Raw genomic sequence first — 19,227 nt, forward strand, 5'->3', positions numbered from 1 at the left:
CTTTAATTAGATTCATCTGGAGGCACGGATGGCCCTGTTTGGAGCGGAGCGGTCTCCAAATGAATGCAGTTATTTCACTGTATCCCCAGACACAGACACACACACACACGCGGCCGGCCAGGTTGCCGCTCCTGACAGTGTCTCTGGGCACGCATGGAAATTGGACGTGGCATCCAAAAGTGTTTTATTTTTTTTATTCCCCAGCCAATTGGCTTTGATGATTTCTTTGTGTGTGTGTCTGTGTGCGTGTGCGTGTGCGTGTGTGTGTGTGTGTGTGTGTGTGTGTGTGCGTGTGCGTGTGCGTGTGCGTGTGCGTGTGCGTGTGCTTGTGTGTTTTTTTGTCAAGAAATGTTTGACCCTTGACCTTTAGGTGGAGTCTGGAGCATGTAGAGAGAAATTGTCTTACGGGCCCCCAGCCCCCCAACATGTACACTTTCCAACACACACACGCACATGGACATCTGGACAAGAACACAGATTTGAACACACACGCATAAACACACACTGGCTCATCTGCACCATGAATATGCACAAACATACCAGATTTACACACACACACACACACACACACACACACACACACACACACACACACACACACACACACACACACACACACACACACACACACACATATATATCTGCAGACACACCCTTGACCCTAGAAGGCAGGATTTGCATACAAGACAACAATGCTCTGTAGCTTGCCAATGTTCCAGTTAACCCTTGGTTGACCAGTTTTGTTCAGTCCTTCTGTGTGGAGAACATGAGTTCATACCACCCTGTGCTGCCTGAGGGGCAGCCTTGACCTAATGGTTACACAGTTGGCTCAGGGATCACAGGGTTGCAGGTTCAAATCCCACCCTAACCAGTAAGTAATGGCTGAGAGAATAATCCAAGGACTGTAACCAATGCCCTGTACCAAAATACCTAAGTGGCATTGGAGAAAAGTGTTTGCTTAGTGTACATGAAGTGAAGTGTACATGAAGTGTAACATGAAGTAACATAAACTAAAGTTAACTTAACGTAAAGTAACATTACCATTAAATAATAGTATATCTTGCTACATCTGAACCATCCCAATGCAGAGAATGTCAAATTCAGATCAACATCTTCTCATGGATTCCAGGCTAAATACTCAGACACAATGAAAAGAAAAATGACACCAAGAGAGACAGTGAATGGATTTTGGAATGCACCCATATTTTTCTGGCTGTTGGACATGTCAACATTATGACACACTCATCGCCCAGAGAAAAGGAAAACTGTATCTAGTTTTCATGAAGAAGTGAATTTCACAGAAATTTCACTAGAGACTTTCACTGAAAACATACAGCGCCCTCTTGCAGTATTCACCCTAAATATTGGATGACTTTTGAAACAAGTGTTAAGGAATCCCGCACACTGTCCATTCCACCAACAAACTTTGGGATTTCTTTACACTTGAATGACAACCCCACTGGGATATTATCCTATGCACCTTTTCAACCACAGGTGTGCAAGAGCTTCATTTTTTGACGACCGAAACATTGTATTACGTAAAGTTTGTTGGTGGAATGGACAATGTGCAGGATTTCTTTACACTTGAATGACAACCCCACTGAGATAGTATCCTACGCACTACAGAGGTGTGTGTGCAAGAGCTTCATGTTGAACCGACTTTTGAAACGAGAAAGGAACAGATTAAGAGCTGCAGTTACATGTAAGCCTTTTTGGAAGGTGTCTACGTAAGAGTGATATAAGCCGTTTATAAACATGACATGGCAAATTTTACAAACCCCGATGACACTTCATTCATGCTTATGGCTTATTTCAAGTGCTCATACATTTTATAACAAGCGATGCAACAAAAAAGCACCAATTGTAAAGTTGCCAAAAATCAAATGTGACTGCTTTACAGATACGAGTGATGTGTTATAAATGCTTTATAACATGTGCCATGTCATATTACTCTCATATAGACACCTTCAAAAATAAAGTGTATGTTCTTACTCTGTGCGCTAAAAATGACATTAGTCCAAATGTGACCCTATTGACCAGCAACGGTGCTAATCTCTTCAGCGGTGGTGGTGTACTATTGCACATGCTTTACAAGCATGTAGGGAAACGCTGCCATAGTTGGGTGGGCAGCCTCGCAGATGCTACCTTCAGCAAACTACTGACAGTGCCAGCCAGCAACTACTCATTTTCTCAAAAATAACTCACAACTATAGGCTATACATTAACCTATGACATCTAATGACCATGCAAATGTTACATTTCAACTTTCCAGGGCAGCATTATGCATTGCAGTAAAAGTAACTATGGAGCTGACCAGCTACTGTCTCACACTGATAAATATAAATGATAAATGAATGGGTGTTGACCTGTACTCGAGCCTCAGTGTGGTCTGTACTGGGGGCAATATAACAACTCTGAAGACATTTTTGCAATTTCTGCCAAATCGATGCAATATTTGCGTACAAAATGTCACACTCAAGCATCATTGGTGCTGGGGGATGCTGTGGGGGACCACGTAAAACACCCATATCGTATACTGTACAATACATGATGGCCCAGGTTCAAATCTGGCCTGGTCATTTCCATCTCTCTTCCTCCCAAACAAATATATATATATGACAACCCTGGGCATTTTTCCCAATCTAAAAAATCTGAAATGTCATTGTGGCTGACCTGCACTCTGGCTTCGGTGAGGTCTGTCCTGAGTGCGAGCTGCTCGCGTGCGTAGACGTCGGGGTAATGTGTCTTCTGGAAGACCTTCTCCAGCTCCTCCAGCTGGTAGCTGGTGAAGGTGGTGCGGTTGCGGCGCTTCTTGCCCTTGTTACTCTCCGCCTCGCTCTTCTCCAGGGGGCTGGCACCCATCTCCGAGCCGCCCCGCTCCCCACCGGGGCCCTTCAAGCCACCGCTGCCGCCACCGCCGCCATCTTTCACGCTGAGGTAACTGCCGTCCATCCCCGTGGGGTCAGAGCTGGGGGTCAACTCGGAGTCCGTCAGTCCAGTGCCGTCTTTACCTGTTGGGGACACAGGTACATAGGAGGAATACAATTTAGTAGGGCTGTAATGATATTGTATCGAACCGAGAAATGGCGATACGCAGAGGCATCTTACTGTACCATGATGCAGGAATGCAGTATCGTGATAGCTTTGGCATAATCCACAAGGGCATGACTGTGACACTGAGTAACATGGGCGTTACTTTACATTACTGTGGAGGAAATGTGTTAATAGAATAGAATATAATAGAATAGAAAAAATACTATAGGAACCTCTATTGTATTGTATTGTAGAATAGATTATAAGATAAGAATAGAAAACCGTTATTGTCATTATTCACAGAACAATGGGGTTTAAATGATGTGGACAGCAACATTTTATGATAGGGGAATGAGCAGACATGGACAGGAAATACTTGGCAAGTGAAACCATACAAATCTCTACAGATAGATAGATAGATAGATGTATTTTTGATCTTTGGGACCTGCAGTATGCTGTATATTGAGTTGATCTTTTTACAGCAACAGCTTCCAATCCCACCAGTCCTCGTGTCTCCTTCCCTTGTCAAAAGTCAGACCAGCCTTGAATTCATACCGTTCCTTGCCAACTTGCCATCTTTGCTTTTTTGTCTCCTGAGATTTCAAGAGAAGAGAAAAAGAGACCGTTCTGTCACAGACCTCTCTTTGTCCCTGCTGTGTTTTAAAAAATAAAATACTGTTTTATATGGCTGAATCAAGAGCCTTCACGCAGTGTACACAAACAGCCGTATAAATAAATCAGGCGGGCGGCAGGGCTCTGGTTTAGATTTAGGCTCTTTGGGCTCTCTCTGTCAGACACTGTGAAGGCTGCAGCCAACCCCTGCAACCTGTCAGAGACAGAGAAGGATTTTTTGTGGTTGTGGGCTGTGTGTGTGTGTTGGGGGAGGGGGGTTCTCTGTGTGTGTGTGTGTGTGTGTGTGTGTGCACGCGTGTGTGGGGCGGGGGTACTGTGTGTTTGGGGGTGCTGGTAGATGGGGTAAGGTAGGCCCCCACAACTGCCCCCCCCCCCCCCCCCCCCCCACCACCACCACCACCTGCACAGTTCTGGCATCCTGTAGGCCCCCATGGAAACTGAATGTAACACGCTATTTTTCCTCCTTGTGCTGTGCCGCTTGTCTCAAATATAAGTGTCTTTACATACTAGCTGAAACAGAGTGGACTGTAGCAGGCTGTAGAGTGAAAAGCTTAGGCAGAATGGCGGCCTCCTGTCTGTTATGCATCCCCCAAACCATATTTGGAGACGATCCCCCCCATCACCACCCCACCCCTCAACCCCCTCTCTCCTCCAGCAGCAAAAGGAATGAAAGAACCGATTCTGTCTGCTCTCCTCCGTCCCGTGCCAAGCAGAGTGGAGACAAGGCATGTTGGGTTTTGTCTGTTCACAAATTCGTGGCACAAGGCCGTCACAAACGGTTTCACACAGGCAGGTCCAAGTAAATAGTTTGAGATTTAGAAGCGATTGAAGCAAAGTACCATTTTCTTTACTGCCGAGAGAGAGATTTGCCCTGTTCTGTTCAGGCAACTAAGTGCTATGGCAGTGGTAGAGCTTTTCATCTGCGTGTGGATTGGCCAGACCAGTGGTGTAGTCTACGTAGGCTACGCTACACGCAGATACCGGTATACGCAGTATACCCACCAGGAAAGGTCAGGGATTGCAGTATGTCCTCCTAAAATAGCCATGTTTAATCAATGGCGACTCGTCATGGAAGCCTTAGAATTTAACATGACGATTAAGATCACAATCAAAATTCTCTCGTATCTTAACGATGCCTTTCTCTGCCTCTGAAACATTCCCTTCCATCCGCACCCCCCGAGGGAGGGGCCCCGGGCCCTAGTTTGGGAACCCATGCTCAAATATACAGTATATCCACCACCACAAAAAAGTACACTACACCACTGGGCGAAACCGACAGAGGTGGACAAAGGTTCAGTGGCCCCAGGCCCAATGGAAGTGGGGAGGGTCATAATTGGGTCCCCATTACATTGTGTGTATTGAGGCGGAGGGGTGGAGCTTTCAGATAACTTTTTCCTAAGCCCAGGGCCGCTGACAGTTTTGGCTGGGCCAGGGACACATTCATCCAAAAGGCCCCTCCACTTTATAGCTACATGCACTGTAATGAGGACCCAATTCTGGGGCCCCCCTTTATCCCTTCTGTCAACTTCCCTGCCTAGGCCCAGAGGGCCAAAGCTGTCAGCGGCCCTGTGGTGGGAAGGACCTGTAGTTCCATAGCGTGACCTCATCCGCGTGTCACGTCACTCACCTACACCACATTGACCACACACCAGACTCCATGTAAATGACCTGTCTCCTCTCACTGTATTTAAAGTTTGTATATATGTTTTTGACCGCTTATAATATGCCTGTATTCATAGAAGAAAGGATGGTGAAAGTGGAGAGAGAGAAAAATCAGAAGGTAGAGAGACAGACAGACGGTGGTGTAAGATTGGGAAATGACCACAGACTGGATGCGACCTTGGGTGGCCAAGGGCACTCGTCCTTTTATGGTTTGAGCGTTCAAATCACTGCACCACAGCAGACGTGACATCCACTTATGTTCCTACACGGTAACCTTTGCAGTGTTAGGGAGTCAGTTAGAGACTCTAGATTGTATTTGGTCCCAGAGTGCTCTCTAATGCCTCTTTTCCACTGCCGGTTTTCTGGTAGGCCTACAGCTTGACACAGCGCGACTCCGCCACCACTTTTTGCTCTTCGATTGAACTGTGACCGATTGAAAATTATATTTTTGGGGGGCTTTTTATGCCTTTATTGTGACAGGACAGTTACAGAGGGACAGGAAATGAGCTGGGAGAGAGAGACGGGGAAGGTTCGGCAAATGACCCGGGCTGGAATCGAACCCGGGTCACTGGCGTAGTAACCCATTGGCCCACCGTTGGGCAGGGCCTACACAGTAACATTTGCAGTGTTACGTAGTTAGAGACTCTAGAGTGTATTTGGTCCCAGAGTACTCTCTGAGTGTTGAATTAACACGGCATTTTAAGGTGTGTACCAACGGCCTTAGGCATCCATACATCCTCAGTAGCCACACCACATCCCCTTGGCAATCATGGCATTCTCCACAGCAGACCTACTATACGGTATGTGCCCCGTCTTACTTTCTTTCTGACATCTCTAAGTATTAGTGCATCCTTCCTCTGCACTCTCTAACACCCACACCCACCTTAGCAATCATTGTTGAGCTCAGGGAAGCCAACAGGAAGGGACAAAGGGGTCAGTTGTCCCAGGGAGAGAGGGGACCTAGAATTGAGCCCACACTACAGTGCATGTATTGAGCAGGGGGGTTCTTTCAGATAACTTTTGTCCCAGGCCCAGCCAAAGCTGTCAGCAATCCTGGTTGAGATGCACCCCCTCACCCCCACCACCACCACCAGCACCAGCAAAACACTCCCCTTAGCAATCATTGTTGAGATGCTCGGTGTGATTCTGATTCTGATTCTCTTCATGCATATTTGAGAGGTGTAAACCAGCGAGGCATCCAACACATGAGTAGCAGCCCTGCCTGCCTGACTGCCTGACTGCCTGCGTTCCCCTCCGCAGCTCAACTGTCTTCCCTCCTCAAGGCTTCCTCTCTGCCTGCCTGCCTGCCTGAATGCCTGCCTGCCTGCCTGACTGACTGCCTGCCTGACTGCGTTCCCCTCCGCAACGCAGCTCAACTGTCTTCCCTCCTCAAGGCTTCCTTTTTGCCTGCCTGCCTGCCTGACTGCGTTCTCCTCCGCAACGCAGCTCTCTTCCCTCCTCAAGGCTTCCTCTCTGCTCTGCCTCCACTCGGGGTCCTCCAAGGATTTCTGGCATGGCAGCGCAAAGATGCTTGTGGTGAACTCTTCAAATCCCCACCCTTTAAAGTCTCAGAATCCACACATTGAGAGTCTGTGTGTGTGTGTGTGTGTGTGTGTGTGTGTGTGTGTGTGTGTGTGTGTGTGTGTGTGTGTGTGTGTGTGTGTGTGTGTGTGTGTGTGTGCGTGTGTGTGTATGTGTGTGTGTGTGTGTGTGTGTGTGTGTGTGTGAGCACTGAATGTGCTGCGACCAAACAATGTTTTGAAACCAAACCAAAGCACATTTATCATTTGGAGCCAAGGCTCCCAAGTGTTGCTTCGATTTGTTTTTTTGTTTTTTTTGCACAGACACAGAGAGAAATAGTCTGGATTTGATAGTGATTCTCTAAACATTCAGAGGTTCTTTAGGATCCAAGCGAGTGCCATTCCTGCTCCCCAGATGGATCTATAGGCTCAAGCCAGAGTCAAGAGGAACACACAGAGATGAACAGACGCTCGCTGGAATTAGATGTGACTTTAGATTTCCTCGTGTTTGTACTTAAATTACACATGAGCTCCTCGCAGACATTCCCAAAATGCTAGCTAGCAGAACGCTCCGCTGATGTATAGAAACAACATGTAGGGGTTAGCGTGTAAAATGCACTGCCCTACAAAGGCAAAGTGCAGTATCTCTAAAACAGGACACATTTGGACCATAAGGCTTTGTCAGAAGATAAAGGAGGCGTTATGAAGACCCTTTTCAGTCTAAACTCAATTTTGACAAACTATGTTGTTACTACACTTTGTCTTTGTACGGCAGTGTAGTTCATCTGTGAACAGGATTGTGGTGTGCTGATCATACATCTCATCGGTCAGCTTGATGGCATTCTGTCCTAAAAGAAACAAAAAAACATATCCACCTAATAACTTCTGCAAGCTGTTTTAAGCACAACAAACACTGACCACTTAACAACTTTTGCAAGCTGCTTTAAAACACAAACACACTGACCACTCAACGACTTCTGCAAGCTGCTTATAAACACTGTATTTAGGTTTTCTCCTCACGCACAATGGAGAAAAGAAACGCAACTTGAACCTGGGAGAACAATGAAGGTGAGCCTCACCTCTGTGCACTGGCAGACCCTTTGAGTTAGCAGAGGTCAAATGTTTAAAGGGGTCAGCCATTTAATCACTGTTAGAAACAAGAGGAAAACATCAAAGTGTAATTTAACTGGCTGTTAAGCGGCAGGACGCCCCCCGAGCCTTTATGGGGAGTGATGGGCAGGGTCAGCTACAGGCAAATGAAAGAAAGGCTATAAATTAGGCACCCCTAGAAGCCTGGGAAGGGTTAATGACCTACCATTCCAAAATTAAAGGACGTTTTTAACACACATATAAACTGCGATTTTTTTTTCCTCCCAAGTGACTGTTTAAAGGGGGGCATGCCATGAACAGCCCCCTAGATCCTCTGGCACCAGCGAGAAAAATGTGTTTCATGCGTTTCAACAGCAAGGCCTTTCTTTTGCAGACTACATTAATAGTTTTTGTTTTGAATACTGCTTTCGCTGATGACATGTCAGCAGTTGCCAGAAGTCTAGAGAGAGAGAGAGAGTTTGTGTTGCTTTGTGCAAGAATGTTTTCTGACAGTGAGTCCTTAGCAAGAAGCTAGTGCTTTTTTCTGCACTTACACTGATGTTCATAGCAAGCGCTCCATCTGAAAGCTCTTTGCTCTGTTTCTTGTGCAGTTCTTACAAGATGCTGTAAAAAATAAGTTGCTATAGTCAAATGCATGTGAGCGAGACACAGGTAGCCCTGACGTTCCCAGATGTTCCTGCTGCTGAAGATCTATGCCAGCAGATTGCACAGGAATGCAGATTCCCTGGGAAACGAGCAGTGTTTCCGTTAAACTGTAGAAGGTGATGAATGGTCTCTCATAAGACGGCCCTGTCCTATAGAGATCTCACTAAGGCAGGTCTTCAGAACATGACTGGCGTTCGTCCAACCTGCCGCGGTGATCTAGAACTATTCAACAATGCACCGCATTCCAGAACACGGACGGAGAGACACTAAAAGAGCTGCTGATGGAGGTTCTACTGAGTGTTGTGTTTATGACATGTGTTTCATGTTCTAACCCTGAGACTCCACAAGTTGTCTGTGGGCGGTGGGGCCTCTTCATCAATACTATATAATGAGAGTGTCAATTGAAGGGAGTGGAGCGCACTCGATATTTGATGCACGTCATTAAAACACTCGAAACCTACAGTTATGGTCTTGAGCAACTGTCAAACTCAGATTTTTGGGATATTTCACGTCGTAAGCACAAACAAACGGCTTGTCTACTTTCACCACAAAAAGAATACATTGGGGAAAATCATTTGCCTTCCAGGGCTTTAGTAATTTGTGTGGTTTTGTGCTCACTTTAAAGTCAGAAATGCCTCCCTGATAATAGCACCCTCTAGCATTGTACTACTACAGCAATGCACACAATTCACGCTTGGCTCTGGCAGATTCAAGAAATCAAGTCAGCTGGATGGGGTGAATGGAAACTTCTCTGGGTCCCACCAGGAATGCCAGTCTTAACCCTGTGCACAGGATGTCAATGTTTACCACCTGGTTAGAGCTACGGAAAGCATCGCTCTTTCTCTGGCTACAGTAAAGTGAGAGAGCAGAGAGAGAAAAGGCTGTTTCATTGTATCATTTTTTGGTGGTCTCTTTGAGACGCCAAGCCAAGCCAGGGCTAAAAAGTCTCCTTCTCTCGATTCCTCAGTGGATCATGTCAAGGAGATAGACTGACAGGCGAGAGAAAGAGCGAGATGAAAAGCTTATTGTTTCAGAGTAATGGAGTGTGTGTCAGTGAGTCAAGTGGTGATGGCTTGGCGCCATGCTTTGTAAGTGGTAACGCTACACACACACACACACACACACACACACACACACACACACACACACACACACACACACACACACACACACACACACACACACACACACACACACACAGTCTCTCTTCTCCCACACGCCCACACACTTACAGCACACTTGTACAGCGTACACACAGTAACATATAGTCCTCCACACACACACACACACACACACACACACACACACACACACACACACACACACACACACACACACACACACACACACACACACACACACACACACATATAGTCCTCCACACACACACACAGTAACATACAGTATAGTCCTCCATACACACACACACACTCTTGCTCTGCTTAAATCCCTCGTCTCCACCTCCTGTCCCACCTCTCATCAGATCTGTCATCCATCTCCCGTCCTCCCAGCTAATTGTGATTTCAATGTGCCACCCCTCTCTCCAACTCCAATACATGACACAACAGCGCAGCACGCAGAGGGCCTACCCTACCACAGGCCCTGTAACATCCCAATGCCACATGACTGCAGCGGAAACCCTGGAGGCTATAGTGCATTTTCTATAACTTGCCTATAATAAGAGACAGATGACCCTAGGAAGCTACAGCTTTCCCCTTTTGCTCACTTCCTCTTCTGGGGCCGCGCCGGGCCGGACGGCCACAAGTGATAGCAAAAACAATCTTCTTGATCACTCCACGCTACACGCTCTTCCACGTCTTTAATCTTTTTTTCTTCTTCTTTTCTCCCCTGTCTTTGTCTTTTCTTTCTTCTCTCCTCGGTCACTTTCTATGCCTTCTTCTTTCACGTACACACACACACACACACACACACACACACAGGATATATACGTACAGTATATGTACGTTTGCCGTCGCTCGCTCGGTGCACGATGCATTTTTCACAATGTGTTAGTCATCAGAGCATACACTAGCACTGACATCATCTTCCAGATCTTTAAACACATACTTACAGTATGCCCTTTTGACAGGATGTCTTTGAACTCGCGCTTTGTTCGACTCTTCCAGCTCACATGCTGGCAAAAGTATATATACCACTCCGTGTCCCTTTGAACGTGCTTCGCCTTTTGATGATCACATGTGAAGCATAATACTCTTTTTCCTTTCGATTCTGGGGAGGAGAGATTTTTTGTTTTTTTTTGGTTCTGGATATGACAATGTGGAAACAGGCATCTGCCATGTGCATGACCAACCCGCTCGATGTAACTCATGCGGAAAACTTTGAAAATTAATTTGTTAACCAAAATGTGCTACTTGCAGCGCGGTGACTCGCTTGTTAAGTAATAGATGCTGTTGGACGTCTCCGGTTACAGTTTGTAGAGCACCCCCCACCAGTATCTCCTGCATCAGATTTGGTTTAGATTATTATGAGAAGTGACTGGTATAGCTGCTTTTTACTTGGTCTAACTACAAGCCTACTGTGGCAGACAAAGACCAAGTGGCACTCCTAAATATTTCCAGTGATTCTCCAACTGTTCAAGTATGTCGACTCTGCTCCTGTGCCTGTCTTGCATCTCCTGCTGCCGTCCAGCACACTGACAGCTCAGAACTTCTTCTCCTGTTTTTTTTTATGTACAGTAAATATCCATGCCCTGTGACTTAAGGGAAAAGGCACGCCCCACTCCATCCCCATCCCCATCCCCAATGCCAAACATGCACACACAAACACACACACACACACACAAAGTACACACACACACACACAAAGTACACACACACAGTACATACACACAAAGTATACGCACACACACACACAAAGTACACACACACAAGGTACACACACACTGTACACACACACATGCACATACGTGCACGGTGCATGCACGCACACATACACACACACATACACACACACACACACACATACACACACACACACACACACACACACACATCCTTGGACTGTCTGTCTGTCAAACCAAAGAGTACATTAATGTCTCCAGTAAGGAACCAGCGTGGGTTTCGTCCAATCACTTCAGTCAGCTCGCCCTGCCTTCCTGCCTGTCAAGTCTGTCTAGGGGCTGGGTTTATTTACATCGGCCATATTTGTAAAGGCAGGGTTACGTAAACCAGTGGGCCCATGTCATTTCAGGGGAATCCCTACGGCATTGGGGCAGGCAGGCAGGCAGGCAGGCAGGCAGGCTACCCTGCGTTATATGGACTATATGAATAATGGTGCTCGCTCGGAGGAGGAGAGGAGTCGTGAGCTAGCACATCTGCCACGTATTAATACAGGACCTCTCTTCTCTTCTCCTCTGCTCTCCTGTAACACTGGCCTGCATTCCTGCCCAGTCCTCTCTATAGTAGCTTCACTGGCCTCAGCCATTTGAATCCGTTTAGTACTTTGGTCAGGTACAGTTCAGACACACAGGCTGCGGATCTGCATGCAGTAGCTAGCTTCCACCGTGGGCCCTCATCATAATACATGCTGATCCACAGTGTGTGTGTGTGTGTGTGTGTGTGTGTGTGTGTGTGTGTGTGTGTGTGTGTGTGTGTGTGTGTGTGTGTGTGTGTGTGTGTGTGTGTGTGTTTGTGATTACTATCAATGTCCTATCTGTATGTTTAGCTTGACTGTACATTGGAGACTGGTCAAACGCAATTTCAAATGTCTGTGCTAACCTTGTTACATAGATTTTGCAGTACACTTGAACTTGAACTTGAAGTGGAACGCTGTAATAGTCTGTGAAAAGATGTCTCTACCATAGTACTACTAAAGGTGCCTTTTTTGCTGTCTCTGGTACTACACTACAATACTACGATATTACACAGGGCCTGTAGTAATGCATTCCGGCTTGGTCATTACCATTCTGGTAACTGCAAATTTATGCCATATGCCATAATCGATGCGCCATATTTTTTCAGTTACTTCACTGGGCATTTCCGGAGAAAATTAAAGCACTGCAAAGCATTGAAAAGTGCTGGACTGATACACACAGCAGCCAACAAAATGTCCAGTATTTGACTGCTTGTATTGCCTCATGATTGATGAAAAATTTGCCTTGCTTTCAGTAGAAATGTAATGCATTGCAATGCATCATAGAATCGGACTGAATTGATTCGAACCGAATCGTTGCCCACCACTACTTAACAGGTACATATAAGCTCTTTCTCTCAGCCCAATGTCAAAGTTGCCATGGTGCAGCACCCCCTTTACAATAACTCTCCAAAAACAGAGTTGGCATCAGTGCTGCTGTTTTTTTTCCACAAAGAAGACATTAAAATATGTCACTAATAAACAGTAAATGGGATGAGGGTTCAATACTAGAGGGGGAAAATGGCATCCATTAGGAGGGCACCAATATGTTTGCATAATTAAAAAAGAAATGTATATGGCTCTCTGTGCGCGTATACCCGACACCTATATAATCATGGCCAGGGCATGCCAGTCATATAGACGAAGGTGTTCTTTGAAATAAAAGCCCTAAATCTAACAGTTACTGGGTAAATGGGCTCCTTTTTGCCAGGATAATTGATGTGCAGGTGTGCTCCAAAAGAGGTGTGAACATAATACCACTGGCACCTCCCATGCCAAGGGGGCTTTGCATTTGCCAACGGTTGTATTACTCTGCTTTTTACAGCTCTCAAATAATTATAATAAGAAATGTGTTTCCACTTTTTGCCAGGCAGTACAAAGCTGAGGTCCAGCACATTGTTAATCCTCGCCATCGAGCTTGTCTACTTTCAATTATTCGTTGAATGGCGGGCTGCTTTCTCCCATCCATTATAGTTCCCCCTGCTGCGTGGTGGGACGGCTATGCGTTTTACATTTTAAAAGGTTGGGTTGACCATGGCCATGACAGCATCCCCCCAAACCGGTTTCATCCATCCAGGGCACTTCCTCTTTGGCCTGAGCACAAGTCACTAAGCTGTCACTGTGTGAGTTCAGTTCAGACTAGGCCTTACAGTTGTGCAACAGCACATCTCTGTCTCCAAGACCTCGCTTTGGATGGGGGGGGTTGACGCTTGAGGCTTTGGCGAGGTCCCAGCACAACCATTCCCGCGCTAAAAAGATGTGTTGCATGCATCTGGCTGACGCCTCGCCTCCAGAAAATATAACAACATAACGCTCCACATGGGAGACGTTTCGTCTGTAACAACAGCAAATCGCTAATTGCGCTTGCCAAAACGTCCCGCTGCTTAGAGCTGGCTTGCTCCACTTTTGCTCGTGGTAGCGCAATGTTCTTCGGTTTATGGTAAAAACAATTAATGGAGAGAGAAGTTATATAAATAGGCCAAGGTAGGTTGGTAGGTAGGGGATGATTGCTCTTGTTTGACATGGTATTGTATGTGGAGAGTTTACTCGGGGAGCCTTTCATTTTACGACACATGAAGAACTCAAATTCCATAAGGCGACTGATTATAAATGTCCTCAATCAAGTGATAACATAAAATAAAGCTATTGTTTTCTTTAAATGATATGGCCTATTATCACATGAAAACATTTTGCTGTCAAGGTTCTTCAATCTCTTTTTAATACATTTGGTCAGGTTAATTAGACTGATGGCCTAATTCAAACACTTTGAATAAAGCATAGCCTGAACATCGAGGCAACAACAACAACAATAATAATAATAATAATAATAATAATAATAATAATAATAATAATAATAATAATAATAATAATATATTTCGGTTTGAAAGGAGAACTAAAAATGGGTGGTTTTTTTCGCTATTTCGCACTACTGTCTCATCTGTTTTAAGAATAATCCGCGCGACTGTCCCCCTTTGAACATCATTATAGTGCCTTCCTCACTTCACAAAAATGAAGGGGGTGAAAACAGACATGAGGGATTGATTGGTTTTCCTTTATGTGGTAATTAAAATAAATATTAAAATACCGCAAGGTCATGGCGCTCTCCATTTTTGGTTTGGCATTTCAGCTCGTAAAACGATCTATTCTATCAATAATAATAATAATAATAATAATAATAATAATAATAATAATGATAATAATAATAATGTTTGAATGAGCATCATTTCTGATGAATAATTAGGCGAGCGAGAATAGCCCATAATGCTGCCAATCCTGCTGTCAATGTTGCCACTTATTTATTAGTTCATTTCGGGTTTTGGAACCTCCCTCCTGTACACTAAATGAAAAAATGCAATGATTTTAATCACATAGGGAGAAGTTGTGTATAAGCTATTGTTAGGCCTAGATTTTCATTGCCAAATCCAATGTGTTCATAGGCTAATTCTCTTCAAATATACAGGGGTATGCTACTCCAATGGCACTGGTTGCGCATGTAAATGATTTTTTTTAAACAAATCTTTGCAGGATATGGATCCATTTTCTAGCAAGGTAATACAGCTTTCATTCATTTAACAACATTTATATTTGCTTTAACAAATGTATAGCCTATGTAACAGTCAATTACAACGTGCGTAAAACGTGAATGAAACCAGTTTTCGGTTGACTGTTTTGGGGGAATTGGTGATTTGTCATAGTGTTTTTATCGAATACAAATCTAACTAACGGAAATTAAACTAATCGTCTAAATGGATGTCATGAACATGTTATTTATGTTGTATTTACATACCCTCATTCATTTCACCTCGATGAACCTCAGCCTACCCAAAAGCGGCCCAAGTGCAGTGGTCACGGAAATTTTGGAAGTCCACTTTTACTGCCCTCTTTTCACCAAGTCAAATGGTAAACTTGAAAACCACCAGGAGAGGGTTGTTATGGTGTCAGTGTTTTACGACGTCTTGAAAGGTAGCCTATACTTTGCCCATGTTGTTTACTTTGCTAAGAGTGTTTCCTAGAAGATATCCAAAGAGTAATTTACTGAAGTGTAGCCCACGGTGATGGGCCGGGCCGCATGGACAAGTGTCCGGATGTGATTTTTGTGTCTCAGAGATATGAGAATGCGTGACGTGTTATGTGCATGGTGCGCATGAGGCGGATTAGCGCGCAGGTGAGCGTCAGCGTCAACAAGAAATAGCAAAGAAAGTTCCCGGGATGGATAGAGGCCACGCGGATTGCACAGGTTTCTGGTTTCGCATGTAGGCCTATAAAATACTGTAAAACATTGTATATAGCCTATATTTGGATAATTGTTTATATTTAAGATCGCTTGTATCAGGTATTTGTTTTATCACCAACCTGTAGCCTATAGACTAAAAAAAAAGATGGTCCGACAAGACATATCAGGCGTTTTGGCAAATAAGACTACCGTGATTCTAGTTGTCTGTAAAGTAGCAAAATGAATAAATATGATAATAACACAAAATAATGGTCCATACCTTTGCTTATGTTTTTATTTGGGGCCTGATTTTAAAGCCTGTAAGATGTCCTTTTCTGGTAGATTTTCCGCACACCTTTATTTTTTAAACCACATGCCACTATGCAAAACCATATTATTCTCTCTGGTGTCGACTACCACAACTTCAAAACTAATACAAAATTAATTCAAGCAGAAGGTCCTTTTTTCATAAAATAGTTCATGGCTACAATTTCATTTTTGCTTGATCCATGGGAACGACGCATGGCAGTTTTAATAAATCTTCGGTCTTTAGATGATGGTCGGCAGGATTTGTGGTTTTTCTCTTGTGGCCGAAAGGGAGACATTTTATGTGGCAGTGCAGCAGTTCTCCCTGCACACGGCCCATTTCAGATCCGGCCATTCGCGGCCTTGGGCCTGTTCACCTTTGGCCCTGTGCTTTCCTAGCATGCAGCGGGCATATGCCATTTCTGAAGCACCAGTACCAAATGACACAGCTAATATGGTAACCATCTGTGTGACAGAAACAGGCCCTGCTTCATCATTGTTATACATACACACATTAGCCCAGAGAGTGTATGATAACAAGATAATCTCTGAATAACATATTCACTGCCATGTTAAATCATGTCCATCACAAGTTTGCTGTGATAGGAGCAAGGGTAGGACTGTATGCAAAATATGACGCAGTAGCGAGGTACTGCAGTGGGATTGGCGAAAACCAAAGTGATAATAAAAAAGTAGCCAAGATGTTAAAAGGTCCAACAGTGGTTATAGAGGGGCAATTACTATAGTCAACACCATCACCAATCCAATTTTCAAAGATGTTTTAATAGCTCAGGCTAAAGTGGGCCGTTTAACTTATAGGGAAACCCTGCGCCCGACGCAGACGGCCAAGTGCATCTTTTACTATCTGCAAAGTTGTTAATTCAATTGTCTGATTCATTTTCAATAATGAGGATTGTAATCCAGATTATCGCATTACATAATTCAATTTCATTGTTGAAGAGAAACGTCGATGATGGAGTCAATGATGTCCTCCACACAGCGTTAATTGTGTTGATGACTAAACGAGGTTGTACAATAAACCAAATATGATTACATGCAGCGAGTGAATGACAGCCAACGTAATGATATCTTACTACTGCGAAATCGGAAAACAGTTGCCGGCAGAAATCACATTCATAAAACCTCTGACCAAGGGAAGCGAACGAGACAAAAAGCACGGGCAAACTGTGCGAGAAGACGTTGCCTTTTCGGGGTAGATCATATTCCTACAATACACATACTCTCGAAAGCAAACAACGAGAAGGATACAACCATACGAAAGCAGTCCTAAGTTTGAGCAGCTTCTGTGGATCTTACCATAGCACGAGATGAGCGCACCGTTGTGCCCGCTGTCTTGGTGGAGTTTGTTGCCTTCGGGGGGTGTTTTGCAAGTGGGTCTCTGCATAAAGAGGTGGTATTTGTTGAAGGTGCCTTCCCCACCGGGCGCATCCAATGACTGGCACTCCTGTTGGAAGGGACTCCGAGACTTCTCCCCGTAAGCTTGACCTTTGCTAGGGAGGAAAGTGGGGCTGTATTTGGTGTCACTCGGCTGGAATGTCCTGAAAGGATTGGCCTGCTGATCCCTGCCTTGCGCCGACGACGGGCTATAATATGAATCCATGGATGTCATATCGCAGTATGAAACGCACGTATCTGCGTTCATTCCTAAAAAAGTTGGTAGCAAGTAGTACGTCCAAAGGTTTTTTTCCACGACTTTCCTGAAGAACGCCTCACACGCTCATGCACAGACAACCACGCACTCGCATGGATTCACACACGCATGCACACACTCACACTCACACACCCACTCTGCAGCGGCAGCTGGAGTTGGTTAAAAATGATTCAGATGTTTTCCAGAGACTAGGCTGAGCAAATGCTAAAAAGCCCCCTTAAGGTTTAGTGGGGTAACAAAATGCGTGTCTAGAGATGATGCTGCTCGTACGGCTCCAAGCATACCAGTCAATGTGCTTCTCAGAACAGAATGAAGTCTTCACTCAGTGTCGCCTGTGTAACTTAGACGCGATAAAGAGGGAGGTTAGGCCTTTGCACACAGGAAAAGAGGGACACTATTTTTTCCACAAACACGTGGGACACACAACACATGACATTAATGCGATTAAGACTGAATATATGACAGAACTTGGAGTGGGAGGGCATGCGTAATCGTCTGCGTAAAAATGAAACTGCACAGAAGTCAGAAATCGACTTTATAGATATTTGGATTGGATATGACCGTTTTTCCAGTGTCAAAGGGATTTTTTTTACATGTATCTGGCATTGGTGTGAGAGACTATATGGACGAGAATCAACGCGGTATCAGTCATTTTTGTCTAATCATTTGGAGATGTTTGGATGCGCCTTGATTTTACGCAATCTTCCCACATCAAATAATTTATTTATTCTTGTTCCGGCCTCTTGTTAATGCACACATATCTACTGATGACAAAGAAGATTCCTTACCTCTGTATGTCAGGTTTCATAGCTTTCATCATTTTTAGCTTTAGCGTTGTCATATAATCGGAGGCTCACCACAAAATAACACTTGAATTTTAAGGCGACCTGACAGTTTAATTGTATTAATTAGGAAAGGTCACCAGGCATTCGGACAATCTGACAATCTGATATTTCGAATACAATATAAATACAATATTGATGACTGGCAGATCATCATGAATCTATTTTTTTCCAGAGCCATATTATTCACAAGATGTGTTATAAGGCGCATAAGGTTTATTATAGCCTACAATAACGTGTATGTCTATTGCACCAAGGCGCGTAATATAGGCTCGATGGAGCCGCTTTAGAAATCAGCCTGAAAGTATAGGCTAGGCTGTGTTGTGGTGTGAGGCTGCATCCTCTTAATTGCGTTCTCAATGAGGTAGGCAACGCGACGGAAAGCTCGAATTAAATTTCTCTGGAGCGAAGCACCTAACTTTCTCTAATGTCATTCTCCAATGCAGTGGAAGCGATGCCCGTTTCGTCAACAGTTGATCTGGCTGTACAAGTGACTGACGCATAGTTTATATTTTATTTTTTTTGTTTTTTAGTTGTTGTTTCTGATATTAGGCCTATATTCAGACGAAAGCTGTTGATCAAAAGTTATTTGTGAATCCACGCAATTGAATAGAAATTCCATAATTTTATTTTTTAGTTGGCAAAAAAGTTACTGTGCTCAACCAATTTGATCCTTTCAATTGGTTCTGTGTTTCTATACACATGCCCTGTAATTATTTA

The 19,227-nt window shown here is 44.5% G+C and overlaps 1 protein-coding gene across 2 annotated transcripts in view; it reads right to left on the reverse strand.

Annotated features, from left to right (window-relative positions):
- Positions 1 to 17,991, reverse strand: part of LOC134446723 (homeobox protein aristaless-like 4) — a 31,538-nt gene extending 13,547 nt beyond the window's left edge. For both annotated transcript variants that reach the window (XM_063196032.1, XM_063196031.1), the window contains exons 1-2: positions 17,311 to 17,991; positions 2,674 to 3,011 (exon numbers count right to left, since the gene is read on the reverse strand). In XM_063196032.1, the coding sequence (XP_063052102.1) occupies positions 2,674 to 3,011; positions 17,311 to 17,656 (684 nt within the window). In that variant the 5' untranslated portion in view covers positions 17,657 to 17,991. The remainder of the gene's footprint in view (positions 1 to 2,673; positions 3,012 to 17,310) is intronic.
- Positions 17,992 to 19,227: the final 1,236 nt, after the last annotated feature.

Source organism: Engraulis encrasicolus, chromosome 4, assembly GCF_034702125.1.
Source record: "Engraulis encrasicolus isolate BLACKSEA-1 chromosome 4, IST_EnEncr_1.0, whole genome shotgun sequence".
Lineage (NCBI taxonomy): Eukaryota > Metazoa > Chordata > Actinopteri > Clupeiformes > Engraulidae > Engraulis > Engraulis encrasicolus.